This window comes from Phallusia mammillata, chromosome 8 (assembly GCF_965637545.1).
Source record: "Phallusia mammillata chromosome 8, kaPhaMamm4.hap1.1, whole genome shotgun sequence".
Classification (NCBI taxonomy): domain Eukaryota; kingdom Metazoa; phylum Chordata; class Ascidiacea; order Phlebobranchia; family Ascidiidae; genus Phallusia; species Phallusia mammillata.
In genome coordinates, this window is record NC_137259.1 from 440326 (window position 1) to 463339 (window position 23014).

The 23014-nt window shown below is 36.7% G+C and overlaps 3 protein-coding genes and 1 long non-coding RNA gene across 5 annotated transcripts; 3 read left to right on the top strand and 1 right to left on the bottom strand.

Annotated features, from left to right (window-relative positions):
* The first annotated feature begins 6 nt into the window (after positions 1-6).
* LOC145204041 (uncharacterized) lies at positions 7-1869 on the top strand. The gene has a single exon (XM_080076449.1). It carries the CDS (start codon positions 279-281, stop codon positions 1794-1796), a length of 1518 nt encoding a protein of 505 aa, XP_079932575.1. The 5' UTR covers positions 7-278; the 3' UTR covers positions 1797-1869.
* Positions 1870-2020: 151 nt separating this feature from the next.
* LOC145204042 (phosphatidylserine decarboxylase proenzyme, mitochondrial-like) lies at positions 2021-9776 on the top strand. The gene is made up of 2 exons (XM_080076450.1): positions 2021-3522; positions 9763-9776. The coding sequence occupies exon 1, from the start codon at positions 2027-2029 to the stop codon at positions 3482-3484; it is 1458 nt and encodes a 485-aa protein (XP_079932576.1). The 5' UTR covers positions 2021-2026; the 3' UTR covers positions 3485-3522; positions 9763-9776.
* On the bottom strand, positions 3701-22955 carry LOC145204037 (germinal-center associated nuclear protein-like). 2 transcript variants are annotated; one of them, XM_080076444.1, is made up of 39 exons: positions 22815-22955; positions 22027-22642; positions 21529-21606; positions 21332-21427; positions 20666-20779; positions 20217-20358; positions 19625-19727; positions 19354-19429; positions 19162-19211; positions 18931-19031; positions 18484-18626; positions 18071-18189; positions 17489-17598; positions 17298-17399; positions 16857-16996; positions 16018-16090; positions 15792-15954; positions 15307-15464; positions 14880-15056; positions 14467-14540; positions 14304-14389; positions 14004-14075; positions 13572-13714; positions 12816-13022; positions 12243-12416; positions 8801-8998; positions 8377-8601; positions 7841-7958; positions 7596-7685; positions 7443-7536; positions 7273-7370; positions 6638-6799; positions 6189-6303; positions 5706-5822; positions 5224-5460; positions 4645-4768; positions 4424-4520; positions 3979-4094; positions 3701-3919 (listed from the first exon to the last, which is right to left on the bottom strand). In XM_080076444.1, the coding sequence occupies exons 2-39, from the start codon at positions 22583-22585 to the stop codon at positions 3829-3831; spliced, it is 5142 nt and encodes a 1713-aa protein (XP_079932570.1). In that variant the 5' UTR covers positions 22586-22642; positions 22815-22955; the 3' UTR covers positions 3701-3828. The 2 variants fall into 2 exon arrangements, with proteins under 2 accessions (XP_079932570.1, XP_079932568.1); XM_080076442.1 differs by lacking the exon at positions 22815-22955 and having other exon boundaries at positions 22027-22734.
* LOC145204046 (uncharacterized) lies at positions 11094-11949 on the top strand. Its single transcript, XR_013853436.1, has 3 exons — positions 11094-11257; positions 11554-11652; positions 11722-11949. It is a non-coding gene; the product is annotated as an uncharacterized LOC145204046 (long non-coding RNA).
* Positions 22956-23014: the final 59 nt, after the last annotated feature.

A 23014-nucleotide genomic window follows, 5' to 3' on the forward strand; every position in this document is an offset into this window, starting at 1 on the left:
CTTTCAGAGGCAGATCGAGAGCGAAAAAAGGGGGCGTAAATGTAACGTGCTTGTAGTGGTGATGTTATTTTATGAGTTTAGGAAGAGTGCATGTTTTTTTGTGCAAATGCAAAACTGCATATTTTAATGTTTTGTTTTGGTAAATTTAAGTAAATAAGCTACTTACTGTTAAAGAAGTTAAAATAAACCAACATTGTAACTTTAACTGCCGCTTAGACACGTAATTGCAGCCACCACAAAGGCTGTCTGCTTTAAAAGCAAGTTTGCGTTTTGCAACAATGGCTGAATATGCAACTGAAACTTCGAATGAAGAAAACCTTTTCCTCGGACCCACAAGCACTAAAGTGGTTCTGGAGTTCTCAAAATTTGCAGCAAATTGCTTTTCAAATGTCCAAGCCATACAAAAACTCTTAACCAGGGAAAATCTGCTGAAGCAAAAACATAAATTTACTGAGGACCTCGACATACCGGAGTGGAACCTTCATATGACGAGCAGTGACATGGCTGCAGACTTTCATCAAGTTATCCGAGATCTGGATGACTTTGCAATAAAAAATAGATTAGATTCCCGAGCTGCTGCGATTGAAGAACTTTTGATGTCGAAAGACTGTAATCATAAAATAGCGGAACGTCCAACTTTAAAAAAATGCTCAGTTAGATTGTCCCCAAAATTGAAGAAGACAAAAACCAAAACAAGACAAAGTCCAAGAAAAGTAAGAAAGCCACAAAGCAGTAAAAATGAACCAAAAGCGGCAACTAAGAATGGCAAGGACAACTTATGTTGGAGACAGTATGGTGAAATACGTTTGAAATCATATGAATGCATTAAGTGTGGAAAAGTTTCCCTTACAAAGGAAAATTACATGAACCATTTAAGTCTACACGGCGATGAACCTTCACCACCTTGCCATTATTGTGGAAATTATTTCCAATCCATGTTGAAATATGAAAAGCACATTGGAAATTTTAGCTCCGAAGCGATTTATGCTTGTGTAAAGGCCCAGTGTTCCAGTAGATTCGTGTCTTGGTGCAGAATTGCATGCCATGAACGACTTCATTCGGGAAAACCTGAATTTTTATGCCATATATGCAACGCCGGCTTCAACACAGCACAAAAATGCAGCACACATGTTAAGCAAACCCATTTAAGTGGTTTTGATCTCTTTAAGTGTTCGGTTTGTCAGAAAGGGTTTTCAACAAAGTCATTGCTTCTCAATCATACCAAAACACACCGAATTCCAAAACTGTTTAAATGTCAAACATGCCCAAGAACATTCACATCTCGTCCAGGTCTAAAATATCATTGGCTTATGCACATGAAAGTGAGACCACATAAATGCAAAGTGTGTGATAAAGGATTCAGAAATCGAGCAGATTTAAAGAATCATGAACGTATTCACAGCGGTGAGAGGCCTTTCACGTGTGAGCTTTGCGGTAAAAGTTTTGTTGAGAAAGCTGCTTTACGGAAACACGGTGTAGTTCACACCGGGGAAAAAAACTTTGTTTGTACACAATGTGGGAAACAGTTTGGCTACAAGTCGTCACTAACCATGCATGCTCGCAAGTGCGGTGTTGAAGAAACTCTTCCACAACCAGACCTCGATGGAAAGGTGGATCCGGCACAAGATTTATTGGATTGTTCGTTTCTGCCTTTCACAAGCAAAGAACCAACTACAAGCCAAGACTTTTATGACTCAGTTCAGTTGAATGGGGCAATGGCACAAGATGTGTTGAACTTATTGGAAGGTCATCAACCAGCAAGTGAAAAATCTATATTTAGCCACATGCAGTTTTAATCTTGTAAACAATATTTTTGTATCTTTTGTAAGTGCCTTTTGATAATGAAATTTTTACATTTTCATTTAGTGTTTTTTTGAAGTTTTGTTCCTTTTTGTACCTCTGTTTTATCCATATAATACACATCAAGTACATGTTTTAAACCTGTACAGTGTACATTCATACCTCCTTTACACTTTCGTTCCATTATTTCGTTCATTTCTTACTTGTATTATGTTTTTCAGGCAAAATGTCAATGAGTAAGTTTTTGTGTCAGAATTGCCATTTTCTGGCAAGCAGGGCAAGGATAAAAATCACACTTGAAATTGGCAAAAAGTCGACAGGCGAGTGCAACTTTTCAAGAGTTTATTGGAGGACAATCGCAACTTATGAGCAACATGTTAGCTTGGCTCGACCACTTGCTACTGTTGTTCCAAAAAGAAGTTTGTTCCATACAATTATTCAAAGACCAGGCACAGGGATCAACATGCCCGGTCAAGGACTTAAAAAGATTGACAAAAATGAGGAAGAACTAAAAGAGCAAAAAAGTCCTGTGTTAAAACTTATCACCAAATGGGAAGAGGAACAAAAAATTGGAATGGAAAAATTCCCACTCTGTCCTGATTACAAACTTTTCATAAGAATCATCATCAAATTGGCAGTTTTTTTGTTTGTGGCCTCATTACTCTGGCCTGAATTTATTGAAATGGTTTCCGATGTTATAGAAGAACCTGTCTCCAATCCAGCAGTAATATCAACTGCTGCCAAATCACCTGTGGTCTATTTGTACAAAGCTGCACCCTTAAGACTTGTTTCACGCATTTGGGGGCGCTTGACTGATATGGAAGTATATACTGTACTAAGGCCAGTGGTGTACGGTGCATACTCCAATCTGTTTAGTGTAAATATGGATGAAGCACTTGTTAAGGATTTTAAGATGTACAAAAGTTTGGCAGAGTTTTTCAGGCGACCACTGGATTTAAGTTTACGTCCAATCGATAGCACGGCTAAGGTGGTTTGTCCGTGTGATGGAAAGGTTTTGTCATGTGGAAAAATTGTCAATGGGAGAGTTGAGCAGGTCAAAGGAGTCACATACTCTCTACAAAAATTACTTGGGCCACTTGTTACTGAACCAAGTCATGATAAATGGGGAAGTGAAGAAGGTTATAAATACGACTGGAAAAGTGGGCAAGCGCCGTTACAAAACTATCACCCAGCTGTTATGAAAGATCCAGAAAACAATGCTTTGTTCCACTGTGTATTTTACCTTGCTCCTGGTGATTATCACCGGTTCCACTCACCTGTCGAATGGACGATGAAACACAGACGACATTTCCCAGGCGACCTACTAAGTGTCAACCCAAGAATTGCAAACATTGTCAAGGACCTGTTTATCCTAAATGAAAGAGTTGTTTTGTCGGGCGAATGGCAGCACGGATATTTTTCTGTAACCCCTGTTGGTGCAACAAATGTTGGGAGCATCAAAGTTTATGAAGACGTTTGGTTGAACACGAACAGACTGAGGTTTAAGCCTGGAACATACTTTGAAACTAATTTTGGTGAAAGTGGATATGAGATCCCAAAAGGTGAAGCTCTCGGAGAGTTTAATCTCGGGTCAACAATTGTTCTCATATTTGAAGCTCCAAAGGAAACAAAATTAAACCTTGAAGCGGGTCAAACTATTCGGTTTGGACAAAGTATTTTCTAGGCTTAAAATTTTGTACATCCAGTGGTGGGATTGATCCTGTTTATAGAACCATCTTCTGACATTTTATGAGATCAGTGAACCGGTTAGCATTACTGGTGACTGTCAATAGACTTTTGTAACAAAACCGGGAGACAAAAAAATTAAATCCCACCACTGTGTACATCCTTTGGTCTGTAAATGTTTTTGTTATTTATCAGTCTAGACAACATTATGTGATTTAGCTGTTTGCAAAATTTAATAAATGAGTTTTGTTTTCATGTTGTTTTGCACCAAAACAGTGTGATTTATTATTGGGCAGTTTTATGCTTGCAAAATACATAGGCAAAAGGCAAGAAAATAAAAATTTAACTGAAGAGCAATGATAAATCGCCAGCCTCAAATGAATAGTTTGCGATTCCTCCATCATCAAGAAGATCTCGAAGGTGACTTTCAAATCTGTAACAAAACACAAAAAATAAACATTATCACTGGTTGCAACCAAGTCTGGATTTTACCTTTGGCTTTTTTGTTTTTCGAGCTGAATATTTTGTTTAAGTTTGGATGTCTCCTGCAACGCTCCTTGCATGGGATTGCTCCCTGACCATTGTGGAGCTTTTAAACTGGGAAAGTCCTGCAAATCATGTTTAAATATGTACCATATAGAGTAAAGCTTGTTTAATCCAGACCCGTTTGGAGCAAAAAATTTGGCCCAATTAAATGAAAAGCTGGATTAACCGATACCGATTAGTTTTGCCACATTACAAATGTACCTCAAATTTTGTACGAATTATGAGAAGATACGGATTAAACAAGGTTTACTGTGTGTCACTGTACACTCAAAAGAGACTTGCAAATCATACAACAATATATATCACTGCACACTTTATGAATTTGTCTGGCTTTGGTTAAAAGATGTCTTTACATGACAATTGCAAGTTAATCTGGTTGAGATGTAATTACCTGTGAAGTTTGGTTAAGTATTTTGGACAAATTGGAAACAGAACCTTCCATCATTGAATGCAACGTCTGACTTAAATCCACTTTGCTCATTTGTTGTCTGTAGAATACAAACACATTTGATATATTCCAAAAGTTCAATAGTTTTGAAGTACTTCATACTGGTTACATTGGGATTTGAACCCACAGCAGCATGTTTTGTGTGATCAAGTAAACCAGTGTACCTCTCAAGATCTTCCTTTTTAGTGGAGATCGCCAAAAACTCAGTTTGAGAAAACATCTCATCATAGTGTTTTGGGATTTTTACCAAATCTAAATCGGCTGGAAAATATCCCACAACCAAATCACCTGCAAATATGTGGCAAATTACAATAACCCAAAACAAACATGGCTGACAGGTATGACAATATAACAAGTTTCTCATGAAGACACCAGACTATAAAGTAGCTTAGGCAAAAAAAATATATATCTGTCAGATAGTTTGTGAAAGAAATACATCAACATTTAACAATGTGACAATATAACACAAAAACATAAACAATGTATGAAGACTGTACGCACATTTAAAAAAACAGCTCAAGCAAAAAAATAACTTTCAGAGAGTTAGTGCAAGAACTACTTCAACATTTCAACAGTTGCTGTTGTCTCTATCAGTGGGATTATTAGTGGGATTTTAAGGGCATGAATCATCAGTGGAATTATTAAGGGTAGGGATTATCAAATCATCTGCATTATTTTGCATTTCTGACACACAAGCTCTTTGTCAGTTTTGAATAAGTTAACCAATCATAAGGTTTACCCACCAATGTACTTGTTACATGTGACAGTTTCAAACAGTGAACTGGCCACAGCTTCAATGATATTTTGGCATGGCAACTGCTCAACAATCGTCAATTGGTTTTCATCGCTGTAAGATTGTTTGATAATTTTGCTGAATATTTTTTGCAGGTTTTTGTTGACTGCTGACAATAGCGAGTGATTGTGTGGGCAAACATGTTGGCAATATTCCATGATCAATTGATGTAAAGTATCAGATGAATCTGAATATTGTTGCACAAGTGTTCAACTCATGGATGTAGAAATAAATAAAACACAAAATCAACTGCTTTATAAAAGGTGAAGGTTGCAAAAAGTATGTTTCAAAAAATATTTTATTGTTTTAAACATTTTATACAGAAGAAAAAAAGTTTCTCAGCAACAATATGTTCACATAAACATGTATCAACATTGCATGAGGTTTCTAACAAACAAATGCATTGTGGACTTTCCAATAACAAATGCTCACCTGTGTTATGTGTGGTGGGAAATTCTGGAAGTTGTAAAGAGGTTAAAATTGACGTGATTTTGTCGAACTGTTGTTGTGTATTCCATGTTAATGAAAGATTGCATGGGATTGATTCATCTGCACAAAAATATTTATAAAAACTTACCAAGAACAAAGTTTCGAGTGAAAAAATGTTGTAAACTCTGGCCCAGGATAGCTGAATGTTTTGCAACAGGGGCCTCAGGGAGTTTCCTGGGATGCAACAACTGGACCCATACTACAGTGACAACCACCAGGAAATTGAAAGTTTCCCATCTACTTATTTGCTTAAATTTTGCAATTTACCATGTAACATACTTTTAATGTACAATGGACTTTTTACTGTTGAGCGAGGTGTCACAGGTTATCAGGGTTACTATGAGGGGGTCACAAAATTTTAAAGGTTTAAGTACTACTTGGTTAGCCCATGGTGGATTCCTGTCACATCAAACAAATATTTCTTACCTTCACCAATCATCTGATACGGAGGCCACGACACATTGATCAATTCACGATTCGTCAAAACATCACTCAAAGTTAAAAGTAAACCATTGTAGATCTCAATCACATCATTTGCTTGCTGGAAACAAATTGTGGTTGATTAGCCAACATACAATGTGTAGTTTTGTGAATTCAGTGCAACAAAATGTTTATGAGATGATATTAAGCAAGCAAAAACATATTTTATACTGCATTAGCACAACAGCAAAAATTCTGTCAAATATTTCAACTTGATTAAAATTTTAAATCTTCAAGTATTTTCACTTTTATTCTCAAACAATACAAATCATTTAAGCCATTTGTTGGTTTTGCACGTGAAAAGATTTGAATCAAACTAAACAGGCAAAAAATTGTTTTTTCTGTACACCAAGTTCATGTGTTTGAGAAAATAAAATAAATGAAGATTAAACTACCATGGCAGGTAAACCAATTTTCTCCCTTAAAGTTTGATGTCTACACATCGGAGTGATGTATTTGTATGAGATCTGCTCCTCCAAAATTTCACGGAGAAAGTTGAATCGAACACATGGTGGAGGTAGTGAGTTTGTCGCCAGCCAAATTATCCCGTCTTCGAGCTGAACACGAAACAAAATGTTTTTGAGAAAGGTTATAGGTTTTCCTCACTCAAAAGGATTGTGCAACAAATGTCATAATTTAACAAGTTTGTGGTGAACTGGTGTGATGCTAAATAAAATACTAGTCGTTGTTTCAAGAACATGTATTTTTGCTGACGTTTCGCCCACCAGATCGGTAGGGCTTCATCAGAGCAATGAATGGTGTATTGCGAGCACAACAAGCGAAAATGCACAAGGGCAGCCGGATATGATGAAAAATAATTACACAAGAACAAAGGCTCTCCGTAAAGAGTTGTGTGCACTAAAATACATCAGTGTACAACTAATGTCCAATATTTGGTGGGGAAGTTGGACATAAAGTGTCACGAAAACAGGAAAACAAGTTTTGGGCATTATTGCGATTTTGGCCATTTAATTGACATTAATAAGGCAAGTTTTAATATTATAATAATGCACAAAATTCCAGTTTTTACCTTTTTACTATTTTCAGTGAAAGAATATTCATCAGTAAAATAAATAATCTGGTGTTTCGAAATTAAATTCTGCTCCAATAATTCGTCCAACCCAAGTTCTGTGAAATAAACGATCACATTAAAGTTTTTCTGATATTTGATTGTTACATCATAATCACAGTGCAACTAACCTGAAGAAACAGTTGCTAAGTTACCAAAAACCACAATCAGTAAAGAAATTGGTGGAAAACTTGGTTTGCTCGATAAAATATTTTGTAAATGTGCCTGTGAAAGCATAAACATTGTGAGTTAACCAAACAAAGCTATTGATTTAGATTTCTTACCTTTGCTGCTGACAAATGATTATCATATGTGACGACATAAACCAAACTTGTACTTCCTAACAACTTCTGTCTTGTAACAATCTCAATTGTCTGTAATAATCAACAAAGCTTTAATGAAAAAATAATTTAACAAAAAATACTTAATTGGAAAACATGTATGATGAGTGAAAGTGACATTTATAAACACCAACTATGCAAAACCAGAGTACATTTGACTAAACCGAGTCAGCACCAAAAACCTTTACCTCAACACAAGTTGTAACTTTGCATGAAATCTTTTTCTCGTTCACAAATATTTTTGAAGCCACAGCAGAATTTTCATTCAGACATCCAAACTTATTTTTCATCCACTGCAGGGAAATTCTAAAAATATTTTGTTGTGTTAAACCTACTTTAGATGAACACAAAACTTAAGGTACCTAACATTTAATGTCCCCAACCTTACATCAAGGCATGTTACAGCAATTTTTATCTCCTGTCCAGTGATGGGATTCAGCCCGTTCGCACGAGTTCTATAGAACCATCCCACAAAATTTTACGAGATCAGCGAACCGGTTAGCATTACTGGTTACTGTTAATGGACTTTTTGTAACAGAACCGGCTGAAAAATATGACTTTTGTGATAAAACCAGCTGACAAACAAATGTGAATTCCACCACTGCTCCTGTCTCCGCCCAGTCAGCCAATATGTCTCGTTTATTTGTTTAAAGTCATTTTAATATTGACAAATGACAACGATAACATATTTAGAAAACTTTAAAAAGATTTGTCACACAAATACCTTTCTGAAGATTCTTGCTGGAATCCAACGCAAATTTTCCACCAGTAATTTACGATGTTGTTACTCCCAGTATTTACGATCGCATTCAGTTTAGGAAGAACGAAATGATCGTGGTACAAGTCAGTCAGTGGCAGATCATGTGACATCGCAGCGACTCGCATCGAAATAGCGCCTCTTGTTGTTTCTCGCAAACTTTCAATAACTTCTTTATGTTTTTCCAACAATCTAAAACAAGAGTCGCAGAGTTGGGTAACGAGTCCTTTTAGTCGAGTCTCAAGTCAAGACTCCTGTAGTGGGTTCGTAACCCGCCGCAGGCTAATTTTTTGCCTGATAACGACAGTACATTTATCCAGAAAAAATGCCAGGTGCTTTACAAATCCAATAGTGGATGATATCTTAAACAAACAAACTTTTATGTGATTACCTCGGTGCGGATTCGACAGCGAGTTGGCAGTTGTGCATTTTATCAAGTGAAAATCTCCATTTCTCTGCGTCAATTCCACCGGAGGTGACCGGAAGTAGATCGGAAATCTGTTTATCTAACTTCCGGTTGAACGGAGCGCTGGGAAACGTTTCTCGGGCGTGACGTTGTCGCCTCAAGTTCGTCAACGATTTCTGCCATCTGCCACAAAAATGTTGAAACTTGTTAGGAACAGGGGATTCTCAGATGTTATACTCACATACGATGGTTAAAAAGTTATGCAGGAATCGAAACAGTAAACAAATTTTGCATAATAGTAGGGAGCAAATAAATTTGTTGGCTGGAGACTTTAAAACCGGGATTTTTGTGATTTCTGTTTGCATGGTAGAGCTACTGACACAGTAACTCACAGTACACAGGTTTGCTAAATTCCGGTAGGTGGTGCACTCCAGTATTTTAAATGCAGTTTGTGTAAAAAATGCTGACGGTTATTAGGTTAGTCTGAGGTTTCATAATAATAACAAAATTAACCCAGTTGTTTATGTTAAATTTAGACCCTAACCCTATCCCAGTCTCACTGCTAGTTTAAATAACTACTCTCTATACGCCATCTATCGGTATTTACCAAACCTTTCTGATGTAAGTTCTAATGTTAGTAGCTCTAACGTTTGCATGGTGCGATAGGCAAACACCACACATTAATGTGCAACAATTATCATTGTGCCTTAAAATCCAAACGTTATTCAAGCTGCGATTAACGGACGACGAATGAAATCATTGATTCGCTCAACCTTGTACCGGTCAACCTCTGCACACAAGATATTGACTCTCTCTCCTTCGAGTAAAAGAGTGAAGAAGGAAAATTCAGCCAATCACATCAAACCTGGGAGTGTGGATTTTTCGGTTGCAGTGTGTAAAAGGATTTTGACAAAAACCCAGTGGTGGGATTCAGCGGGTTCGCACAGGTTCTATAGAACCGTCTCACGAAATTTTATGAGATCAGCGAACTGGTTAGCATTACTGGTTACTGTCAATGGACTTTTTGTAACAAAACCGGCTGAAAAATATGACTTTTGTGATAGAACCGGCTGACAAAAAAATGAACCCCACCACTGAACAAGCACTCGTATTTTTGCTTGCCCTTAGGTTCTTGATTTTGTCGAAAAAATTTTTGAGTGGAAAGAATAAATCGCTTCTATTAAATAGGTGAAAGGTTACCAGCTTGCGTCAGTGCACAGTTAGCGAACAATGAGACATTGTGACGTTTGTGTCACAGTTTGTTAGTTTAGACTTAAAATTACAACTTTTAAAAAATATAAACGGAACAAAAACTGACGTAGGCTAAACAGAAATAACAGTTTGTTGTTATGCAGAGTTTAAACATTTTTGATTGTGGACTTTTACCGCAAAATATTCGATTTTTTTGTTGCGAGTTAAACGCGACGGATTTCTGTTTCAAAAACACTGCACTACAATTATACTGAATACTGAATCGAAAAAAATAATAATTTAGCCCAGTAGTCGGCAACCGCCGGTCGGCATCCCGGTACCGGTCCGCGAGGAGTTCGTTACCGGGCCGTATACTTTTTCAGGTTAAATGCTTTAAAACATTTTGCTCATGTATCCCGGGAATGATAAAGTAATTGAAGCGTTTATATTGCCGAATATTTGTAGTTTTTGAAGACTGGTCCGCGATAAAATTTTACTTTCAAAAACGGTCCGCAGTCTAAAAAAGGTTGCCGACCCCTGATTTAGCCTGCGCAAACTAATTATTTTTTAAAAACATTTTTTTTGAATTAAGTCCGATACTAATAAGAAATAGTGTTGAATTTTTTTCCGTACAAAGTTCAACCGTTTCATTTAAACCAGTGGAATTTAAACTTTTTGTGGCAATTATTCTTTATTCGCTGCAAAGTTTGCATGAGAAAATCTTCATTTGAAATTTTAATTTCATGAGTGTGGTTGATTTAGTCACGAGTAACACAGAATCGAGATTCACGTCCTTGATTTGTCATCAAGCCGCAAAACATGAAACGAAAGTTGGTTTCCGTAAAACAGAAATTATTGAAAACTTCAGATTTTAATAAGAAACGAATTTCGTGCGTAGTACGAACTAGATCCAGTTGAAACGTAAAATGGCAAATAATCATCCATAGAAATATTAACTCTTGTTTTTTTACATTGACGCAACTTAAAGTCTTTCATTCATCATTCAAGATACATTTTAGTTTTTTTTTGTGAAGGAAAATTTTGGAAGCTGCTTTCTGTTTAACAGCAAACACAGGCAATATTTCTCGCTACAAAGTTAATCAACACACCCACTCGAGATAACATCGTTTGTTCTCCAACACAAAACGAAACCTCTCCACTTTAACGCGATGTCTTACGGTCAAGACAACAGAGGATTCAAATCCCCGCACACCGAACAACCGAGGTCGTATGCACTGCACGAACGCGACGGTGAATTCACAACTAAATTATACTTTGATTTTTACTCGGTTTCGCACAGAAATTGTGAATCATATTCGGTGATTTTTTCGCAGTAAGTTGGTGTTGATTAAAACCGACGTAAGCGTAGTTCAAAACTTAAAAACTAAAATAAATTTGCTTCCAATATATGCCATAATCCTGATGAAGGCGTCTCGCGTATGGGACATCGATACGTCGGTTACTCCTTTATAATAAAACTGCTGGAAGAGCAATTCTCGGTTATAAACTAATGTTAATCTTCGTAAAAGTTTTTCTGTTGTTTTTAGTAAAGTTGGAAATTGGAGAAACTTGCCCCGAATGCGAACGGAAAGTTGAACCTCAAGATGTTTGTCCGACTTGCCAACAACCGAAGCAACCAGGCGAAAGTAAAGATAAAAAAACTAGAAATATTTCAGCACATTAACAACTAAACTAAACTGGAGATGTTTTCACAGGTAAAATAGAGAAAGCCACAACTTGTCTGGCTTTCTGCGATCAATGCCTCAGTTGCTTTCAAACTGTGCAGGAACTGCAGGAATAACAACAAGACGCATCAATCATGCCTCAATTTCCACATCGCATCATGGTCAAACCCATATATTTCATATTTTCTACATGCAAATAATTGTTAATTTTATAATTTGTGATTTGACCTTTGACTCGCCAACAACAACGATTTTCCCCAAAAACTGAGTGTTCCAAGTTAGAAAGTTGATTTCAGGACAAACTTTTCGTGCAGTTAAGCGGGATGCGAAATCTCAAGGTCGTCTCAAGGTCACGGCATTGCAATGCCACGAGCTTGACGCACCCAGACACCGAACCAACACCAAGTGTTTTTCTAACAGCTTGTTGTCAGACAAAACATAAACCGAGCTAAACCAAATTAAATCATTAACTTAATCGGCCGAAAAATTAAAGCACAAAGGCTAATTAAAAACAAATAATTTCAACGTATTCACGAAAAAATCCAATGTACCTTTTAAAATTAATGACGGAAATTCTTGTGTGGACTTGTTTCTTGATCTCATCCAACTTAACTCTCCTCTCATCCTTCACAACCGATTTAACTACTTTTCTCAAATCATCACCCGTTGTTGAGTTGATGACGTCATTAGTGATGATGTCAGAGTACCAATCCAACCTCTCTTCCCTGAAATGCGTAAAATTATTTTCACAAAAAGAAATTTATTTTCATTCTTTTTCACTACAAATACATGACAAGTGTACACGCGGTCGAACAGTTCCTGAGGCATTGTTAGTTGATAAAGTGGAAATAGTAAATGTATTAAATAACAGAAAGTTGGCTTTTTATTTGTCTTTTAACTTAAACATACTACATCCAATCAATTATTTACCACACACACTATTGATAAGAATTACATGATATATTTAATTGTCACACGTTTTGATATTTTACAACTTCTTAAAAGAAATCATGAAGTTACAGCACACAATAATGAGGGTCACAAGATGTAACGTACAAGTTCGCCTGAGAAAAAAATGAATTATCTTCTGTTTGAAAGAATCAAGCTCAATTAATGCTGTTCACCTCAATTGATCTTTGGCAATTTTATTCGCAATCTCCATGACAACCTCTCCTTGTATGTCGTCACAGAGGATCGCCACACACCGCGCGATTGATTCATTCTTTTCCTTTCTTCTTCTTTCTTCGGCTTCCAATCTCACTCTCTCACTCTCAACTCGCTCCGCCTCCTCTTTTGCTCTTTGCTCCGCTTCTCTCTCTTCTTTCTCCTTCCTGAGGTGAAAATGAAAACAATTAGGAACACAAAATATTTGTCGAAACTGTTGGTTAATCAATTTTGTTGAGAGATCTTTTCTTTTTGTTCATTTGCGTTATGGCATAAACGGATAGGCTACAGTCGTTGGTTCGAATCCCACCGCAGGGCAGATACTTTCTTGACATGATATTAACCATGCGGAAATGTAAGGGTCATCGGTTTAATTTGCATTGGCGCGCTTGGGACACTGTTATGTACACATGGGCGTGTCTTTATTGTTGACCGAAGAGTTGTTAGTCGGTCCGGGTGCGGGCTTCAGTTTCTTTCAATAAAACGGACTTGATTCGAGACCAATTCCACATTTTTTATCAACTTGCGCGACCGATTCGGGTTTTGTATTTCAAAGACATCGGATGGGAACCGGGTTTCGGGCTTGTACTTTCGGGTTTTGGGCCCAATTTTTGGCCCACTTACAAGCCTGGTTTATCGACTAACAGAAAATGCCCTTGTATAGGTTCGCGTGTTGATGTGAAATATAAAAACAAACATTAGCATCGTGACGTCACCTGGCGATTCTTTCTTCCAGTTCCGTTTTCTCTTCAATAAATATGGTTTGCGAAATATTTCGGACTTGTTCTGTTACGACTTCTCCGATGAGATCACCACAAACTCTAGTTGAAGCGGTGACTTTAATTGTGGCCTGTATCACCTGCAATCGTAATTGCAACAAATATAAATATGAGAGGACGTCAACTTTTGCAAAAAAAAAACAAGGCAAAAAGCATTAATATTTAAAAATATGTTTATTAACAGATAAAATCTCATTACGCCAGTCCCATCAAAGGCGCCATACCGAATCAGCTGGTCTCCCAAGCATTCACCACCATATGGCAAAGCGTAGGCTAGAAAAATCTGCGGTGGGATTCGAACCCACGACAGGAGTCTTTCCGGGACTCACGCTAACACATAGAAATGTAAGAATTTACACAAAACTTTACCTCTTCAGACACATCCTCAATCATTTCTTCCATAACATCCCGGAAAAGTTGAACAGTTACCGTCTTCACATGCTGTAAGGGTGGGAAATTTAAATAAAACAAATATGAAGTTATGAAAGAAAAGTCAACTAAGGTACACTATTCACGATTTAGAATAATCTGAGCAAAAAATCGGAGCTGTTATGTTTTACACCAATATACTGGCTCAGATTTTTGCTCTAATAATCAATCAGTTGTTAAAATCAAGCCTTGTGTTTTATAGACTGACATGCGAGGTGGTTTTATTCATTACAAACCCACCGCGTCAGTTACGCCTTTCTTCTGCAAGATCACGGTAGTTGACGTCATCGTTTGTTGCTCAACACTAGGTGGGGCTGGGGCGACAACTAAACATGTTGGAAAAATGTTAGTAAAAATTTTGTACATTTTTATCTTTTAGGAGCATGACTTCATATTTTCTCACCATTTGACGGTTTTTCCTTTTCAACTTCAGCTGTGGGATCCATATTAAGCAAAGCAGTATGAGGGCCAATGTATCTGTGGGAAACAAAATTAATGAAACTTTATAACTTTTAGTGGATGCAGAACAGAAATCACAATAATGTTAATTTAGATCACCACATCTCAACCTCTTTACCCAACTCTCCACTTTCGTAAATGATAATTTTCGCCTTCATGCATAATCTGATATATTGATATTTTGTTAAAATGCAATCAAATATTATAAACCTCCTAAAACGGGCAGCATTGGCCACGTTAAGAGGCCAAATTAAAAGCACAAAGTACAACAATCTAGTTATAGGTGACATAAAATAGGTTGGAGAAGGCAGATGTAAACGTTTTTTACCCAACTCCTGAAGTAATTTTATTTCTTACTTTCCATTTTCATCAAAACTTGACACAGGTTCATGAATTTCGTGAGATGGTTCACGGTTGTGAGCAATAATTTCACCAAGATTTCTTCCGTGCATTTTTGCTGCGATCTCATGTGATTTCATGATCGTGACACCATCCTCTGTATCATATGATTCTGAACGACTCAATTCAATGTGTCTGTGATTAAAACAAAGCGTGGATTTTTTGGAAAATCAATTCTAGCAAAATTGAACTTCTGATAAAGTTCTTAAAACAAATTTAAAAATAAAATCAAGTTAACAGTTGTGTTTTGTTAATTATGTCACATTAAATTTTTTTTAGAGACATATAAAAAAAAATTATGAAGGAAAACTGTTACATATTTGATTTGGAGTACAATGTGCTTTTATCAATTTTAGCCCACATCATATATGATAACATAACTTACCCATTGTTCATGGGTATCATATGATCGTTACAAAACGACGTCATTTCATCAACATCATTCAGATGTAAAACTTTGATGACATGTTCAACAGGCAAAACAGCATTAGATTTTGCAGTGCTGTAAGCTCGAGCCATCGTTACAATTGCTTGTTTCCGAACCTGCCAATACACATTATGTTTACAGGACAAAAGAAGATTAACATAATTTAAACAAATAGCCAAACATTGTTTTATGTCTGCAACTTGAAACTGGGATATTACAAGTTGTTTAAAGATAAATAAAGCAAGCATTGAGTCAACTTAGTATAAAGCTCTAAGTATGAAGTTTTCATACAACTGAACTCCGTGAAATTGACGAATTTTGCCAAACAAACTTTTCACAAACCACTTGATAAAGCAGATTTTCGTTCCCTACAATATTTTACTGGGAGTTGATCTGATGAATAGGAACTGGTTTCACTCATGCTACTTTACAACAAATCAAACCTGTTCAAAGTATCTGTGTAGAATGGCAGCTTGTAGATATGATGTGTGTTGTAACACACTGAAGAATCGTGAATAGTTGTTGCTGTGAACTGCAGAGAAAGCTGCTACAGCCAACCTGATATCACGAGATTCACGAATTTCATGTGACATGTTTTGCAACTCCCTGTAATGTAAAATCACTAACATGGTATTCTGTGATACAAAATGAACATGATTTCCCACACACCTCAGCACATCTGAACTTTTGTTGATGTTGAGTAGAATGTGGTACGCCAGAAACTCCGACTCATTGATCAAATCTGCTCAATACAAACATTGTAAATAGCAAGTATTAAACAGGAACGAAGAGTCTATTTGAAATAGACTGACGAGGTCTTCTAAACATGCGAAACTAATATTTCTGTTTTGTTAATAAACATTACAATGACACTGATCATCTGCTGTCCTTGAGCATTTTGTATATTGTTAATATGAAGGTTGAAATTCAAAACTGTATGTTCTGTACCTGAGCTGATTGATCAAAGTGACAACATTAGTAACAGATCAAAACCATCAACAGCATGCCTTAAACTGACTATCATTGTTTGCCTTTTAACTATAATTTCCTATTTGAATTGTTCTATTTGAATAAGGAACTGATGATGCCACATTGGCGAAATATATATTCCTTCATTTAAAACCGACTGATTCTGTTTTACCAAGGATTTTGTCGTCCATTGGTTTTACTGTAAGCTGATTGAATGGCAACGATTATCTTGTTGTGATTGCAGACACCAATACATAGTTCAGTGTTTCTTAACCAGTGGGTTTGCAAATAAGTCACCAAAATTTGCAAAAAAACAATAATTTCTGCCCACCAGATGGCACTTTCTGCCTTAAAACAAAGTATGTGTGTGACACCAACGAGATAGGCTTGCCATGTACATAAGATTGTGGGTTAAAAGATTTTACAAAACATTATCTGAGCTACATATAAATAGGTTGGTTTGGGCCAAACGGCAAACTGAATATTTGTGATGAGTAAAGACATTGTTTAGTGAGCTACAGTTGCCGTGTATTGCTCACCATGAGTGTGTTTGCTTCTCACATCATTGTACATATCCAACACTGTCTTCATCGCTTTCTCCAAGTTCTCGTTGTTGATTTTTGGGTCAAACACTAATCTATCTTCCTCGCATAATTCATGACCACAACAAATGTGAAACCTGGAAATAATACATATTTAAATTTCAAGTTTTACCGTTAAAGTTTGCTTGTTAATTGAGAAAGAATGACAGTTTTTCATGGCCCCACATATCACTAATGATAGCATGAGCATTTGCCAAAACGTTTGAATAATAAACCAGTTGCTTTTTACGTCTATATGAGTAGTTATATTCATCATTAAACTTATGAGCTGATCCATGTATGATGTTGTTATTTAACCGATTTATAGATACAAAGCAATAAATGATTTACAATAGCAAACTGTAACTACCATCTCTTTCTATATGTTTTGTATTTTACCTCGCACATTCCTCTGCAACTTGCACAGCTAGTGGATCGTTGGCTTGTTGAATTGAAATTTCTTTTCTGATTGCCCTTGTTCGGTTCCACAGAAAATCATACCTGATATACAACAGATATTTCATAGCAAACTTTCTTTACAAGAAAACAAACTAGAAATGCAAAATATTTCAAGATTGTTTTAGTCTTACCAGTCTGCAATCCTCTCTGAGTCAATTTGCTTCATGACATGAGTGAGTAGATAATCCATTGTAATCCGTAGAACTGGAGAGGGGCGGAGTTCATGGGCTAATGCCTCCTCCTACACAAGTGCATTAAAAAAGCATGTCTTATTTCTTTGTGGATTGTGTCAAATTTAATTCCAACGCTTTTGGTACAACTCATGTTTTACAAGCTTGTTACCACTGTGTTTTATCGCCCTTGTTGTTTTATAACAACTTTGTTTTTTTAATTTGTTGTCATTACCCTGATGAAGGTGTCTCGTATGGGACATCCAAACATCGGCTTGTTAGAATAAAAACGGCTGGAAAGGCTGCAACACTGTTAATCGGTTATTCCTGGCAGCAGCAGTTTATTTAAGCTTTCCAATTTTTTTATTATTTTAGACAAATCTTGGGTAAGTGCTAACCGAATCATTGTGTATTTAGGAAATTGTGAATCCCAAACCCATTGTTTGTAAAACACATAATCCAATTAACAGCATAAACGGCTCGGAAAACTGGACGTGTGATTAACAACATCCATAGATGAATTGTGAACTGTGGTTTGCTTACTTGATCCGCTGAAGATCTGCTGTATTCCTTCACGGCAAGATTGTGATTTAATATTTTTCCCGGGTCCATTTCGTAACCTGCAAGAAGATTTCTATGCTGCCTCAGATACCTTTCCTTTTCTGTAATCACAAAATAACTCGATTTACAATTCAAACAGCCGTATAATAAAGGTTGACAATTAGTATTTTGCCTTTTTCAACAAGCACTAATTAACTATGTTTTCTGTCAATAATAATAACAGCAATTCTTCGGTGTGCGAATCAGTCAACAAAATTCTGCTTGTTTTGCAAGGAAAAGTCAAATTTTTCCAAAAATCCATATTTTTTACCTTGCTAGGAAAAAATGCAACAGTTCAATCTAAATATACCAACAAATCTTTAGTGTAGTTTATACAAACAATAACTTTAACCTACCCGGACACATATCAGGACATGTTCCGATCGCAACTTTCGCTTTGGAGAGATTCGATTCTTTAACAATCTTTGATCGAAGAATCTTTTCAATTTTTTCCAGTAGTTGCAATTTTTCTGAATCGGTTCTCGCATAAAACAAACCACTGCAAACACAAATCAGTGATTAACGTCATTGCAGAGAGGGAAAAGTCAGGGCATTTAGCATCATAGAAAACAAACAGCTACATGTACAGAATTTGAACTCAGCTACCAAGTGTTTGATTATTGCTTTGGCGCTGCTATTGAACATTTTATAGATTTTCCAAACTGCCATTGACAGCCTAAGCATTAAAAAAGACAAATGTAAATTTCTCTTTTACACTAAAGCTACTTTAGTGTAAAACAATGTGGGTTAAAAAACTGCACAAGGGTAAAACTGATTAAAACCCAAATATTTATGAATCCAACCTGGTTTTAAGAGAAGGTTTATCTGTTTGAAATCTTCGTTGTCGAACGCTTCCAGTTCGTACCACAGTCTTTTTTTGAAACATAGGCTTCTTGCTTGACTCCTAAAATCATTAAAAAAACATTTTATTTTTCAGCTATGTCACTTGATGCTGGTAACATAGATAATTTTATCATAAAAACAGGATTAGTAGAGTCTCAGAAATTTATAAGACAAAAAAACAAAATTATGACCTCATATTTTCTTGGAACTTCCACTGGAGGCGCTGGAGGTGGGGCTTCTTCTAAAATAACACAAAAACAAATCTTTGTGATCAAGTTATAGCTTCAGCAAACAAGGAATCATGGAAAAATCTTATACTACTGCACACAATAAGGAAAAGTTAACAAATGTCTTTATTATTGATGAATTAAATAACAACATACCTTCCATCTTGTCAGTAGACTGGCCTCGTCGTTTGTAAAAATAAAGACAAATCTCGTGTGCTGGACCGAATATTTTCTGCACGACGAAAGTAAAAAAGTCATAATTCAATATACAGATTACTTTGTTAAAAACTAGAATAAAACATATTCATTTTATTAAACAGACATTTTGACAAAAACAATTTTCATCATCAGTGAAAATATAATGTAGTTCATAAATGCCTTCATAATCTACGAAGCTCAGTAGCCTAATATATCAGTGAGTACATACCTTTCCTCTCTTCTTGGCGTTGGCTGCATCTTCATGTGTGTAATATTGTATGAAAGCAGTTTTCTTGGCAGGGTTTGAGCGAACAAGTTTAACTTTTCCAAACCTAAAAGAATATTGGGGTATTATTTCATGTAATAAAGGGAATATGTGGAAGCATCGAGGCAAGAAATGATAAGCTGCAGACAGAACACACTGTTTCAACCTATAAAGCCTCACCAGTGCAGCTGGTGACAAGACATAGGCCGTATTGGCTAGTATAGCCATCCAATGGCACTCCAGTTTGTTGGTAGTAAAAGGCTTAAAGCCCATGCCTCACCTAGTCTGTGCGATGTCACAACTGGGCATACAGCACAGGTGAAACTGGGTCACAATAGCCAAGCAACTGCTTGGGAAGCAAAAGTGAAGTCGGCTCAGTGTTGCAGTATTAATGTAAAAGCCCTGTTGCTCCCAACAAACTGAAGTGCAGTTGGATGGCTACACTAGCCAATACGGCCAAGCTTTTGTCACTAGCTGCACTGATGAGACCTTTTAGGTCGAAACAAATGCGCTGTCTGCAGCTTATAAAGAGAATAGTTTGTTACATCACACAAACCTTGAAAAATATTTCCTCAGCTTTTCTTTGTTGTTAAATTGTTCTGGAATTTTTGTGCAATTCAGAGCAGTTAAAGTTGGGATTAAAGCAGCTTCAGTTGGAGAAGTGAGAGCTGATGAAGATTTTCTTCTGACTGGAGTTTCTGTCATAAAACATCAAAACTTTAGTGCAACCAAAGTACAGATGAATTGTAAGCTAATAGTTCTACCTCAAACCTTTCTGGATATACAATATTTTTGTTCACAATAAAACATGTATGCAAAATATGTATGTATCAAATGTTGCTATCAAATAAAGTAAAATTGTTGTTCTTTCAGCAGTTTATTCAAAAGTAAGCTTGTCAATGTCCCTTTTGTGGCGCTTTCACCAGAGTAATGGCATGTTAAAAACACATAACCCAAGGTAACTAAACATCATAGAACACAAATTAAACTGCAACCCAAACTCACTCATCATAGGAGCTCCCATACTTCCTGAAGGTCGTTTTGGAAAGTTTTGCTGATTTGAAGCTGTTTGTTGTGAAATCTTGATACCAACACCAGCCACTGTTCGACTAAAAAGTCCTGCAACAACATTGGCAAGATACAACAAACTGAAATACCATGTATAAAATAAAAATAACACATGCAAAGCAGTAAGTAAAATGTCAGAAAAGACTACAGCAGGGGTGGACAACCTACGGCCCGCGACTGGGATTTTATTTTGATCGGCCGGATGAACTGTGTGTGTTAAATCCCATTTTTGTACCAAAGATTTGTTACCTCAAACAGTTTTAGTTTATGACTAAGAATAGGCATTTTACATACAAGACAAAATCATTGTGTATTTGACTTTGCATACCACTGCTATGTTATTACACGACCATCGTTGCGGCCGGCTCCACAATATATAACTACGTTTTGACCCGCACATGCGAAAAGGTTGCCCTACTTTGGACGACAGGAATCCGTCTGTGTAACAGGGTGGTGACCGACGGATCTGCCTTTACTTATTACGCTGACGCTGAAAGTTTGCCACTCTTCTTGAGTACATTTTGTTTGTGTAAAATGGTTAATGCTTTATTGCGCATTGCCTTATTGATAGAAACTAGATTTGTGTTAAACTATGTAGTTTACCAGGAGCTGGTCCTTGTGCAATTCTCTTCAGTGGTTTGTTTCCATCCGCATGACTTGTTGGAACTTGTTCGTTGTCATCAACTCTCCCACTACCACCTGTTATAACACTGGTTTAGCAAAACATAACTACTTGTAAGTAAATTCTATTGACAATGCCAAGCATGGGGAAAATGCCAGTTGAAGGTGCATTTTTTTACCTTCAGAATCATCCAAAGATCTTTTTCTGCCAATTCTCTCAAGTATTGTCCGACGAGAGACACTTTGTTGTGGTTTTTCTGCAAAGAAACTTTTATAAGTTATATATGTATGCCCAGTTCTCCTCCATTGACATTGGGTAATGTAATCAATTTTTGTCCACAAAAAAGGAATTACATAGTTTTACACAATACCTTTATACTACATCAGTGGTTCTCAAACTTTTTTATTGTCGGGGCCAAATGGTATTTTTTTAAGTGTGCAGGAAGCCGCAAAAAAACGAAACCTTGAGAAAATCAATAAAGGTTATTACTTTAAAAGCTAAAATAGCATTGTTTGGTGGTTTTCTGAGGTCTGGTGTAAGCCGCAAAATAAGTAGTTTGGAGCCGCATGCGGCCCCGAAAACCGAGTTTGAGAACCACTGCTCTAGCCTCTACATACACAGTGGTTATTAAATTGGCTGTTCTACGTGCTTGCACTTGTACTAAGCAAAGTTATACCTTGAAACTGTTGGGAGATTGAGGCACCAAAGTTTACGACATTGGATGTCTCTGGTGATCCAGCAAACAACTTTTGCGGTTTCCAATCGGCAGGATTTGAGGAAAATAACTGTTGGTTCGGATTTGCTGTGTTGAATCCACTGGTTTGATTCGAAGATGAGAAAAGACCAGATTGAGGCTGTTGTTGTATCGGTGTTGAATTGATTGCAGGTTGTTTAAATGAAAATGAAGGTTTAGACGTCTGTTCTGGAGTCCCAAACAATTTCGGTATTTCTGTTTTCTGTGAAAAAGATCCTGCCGATTGAAAAGACGTTCCGCTTGGTTGAGATTGACTTCCGAATAATGATCCACTTTGGCTGGTTGACGAAAACCCAAATGAAGGTTTCGATTCAGGCTTACTTTGTGATGAAAACAAACCGGCACGGCTACTTGTGGCAGATGAGGTTGATGAAGTTGATTGTATTGATCCAAATAAAGCGCTGTTGGTTGTTTGTTCTTGGGACGGTGAAAAACCAAATGATGGAGTTTCAGTAGAACCAAACAATCCACGGTTAGACATAGTTTCAAGCGTTTATTGGCACTTGGCAGTTAACTGTCTCATATTTGAGATATGTCTCTAAAACGTTTAAATCCGTCTTAGGAATTTGTATGTAACATCACAAACAAAAAGCAAAATATACTAACAAAAGTATTTATCTGAACAATAGGCATTTTTTAATCACAAATATAAATCTGCAGTAATTCACGCAAAAAACATTTTTGCTGTACTTTGCTGCTTATACTCTTACCAGTGACCACAGATCGCCATGCTTTCCTCGTGTAAGTGTTATGGCACAAACTTTGCCAGTTGTTGAATGCCGTGTTACAAATTGGCTAATGTATTTAGTGCTAGACAATATTTAAGTACAGTTTGTCCGAACTTAAGTCGTTATTTATTGGTGAAACATCGGATGTTTAATTGCCGCAAAATATAAAGGTTCTTTACCTG

What these genes read in the sequence shown, in the direction of transcription:
- LOC145204041 (XM_080076449.1), top strand. Translation starts at nt 279, where the DNA reads ATGGCTGAATATGCAACTGAAACTTCGAATGAAGAAAACCTTTTCCTC.
- LOC145204042 (XM_080076450.1), top strand. Translation starts at nt 2,027, where the DNA reads ATGTCAATGAGTAAGTTTTTGTGTCAGAATTGCCATTTTCTGGCAAGC.
- LOC145204037 (XM_080076444.1), bottom strand. Translation starts at nt 22,585, where the DNA reads ATGTCTAACCGTGGATTGTTTGGTTCTACTGAAACTCCATCATTTGGT. An exon ending in GCAGATCTTCAGCGGATCAA is followed by an intron (nt 17,599 to 18,070) that starts GTAAGCAAACCA and finishes GCACTTGTGTAG; the next exon opens with GAGGAGGCATTAGCCCATGA. An exon ending in GTTGCAGAGGAATGTGCGAG is followed by an intron (nt 16,997 to 17,297) that starts GTAAAATACAAA and finishes TATTATTTCCAG; the next exon opens with GTTTCACATTTGTTGTGGTC.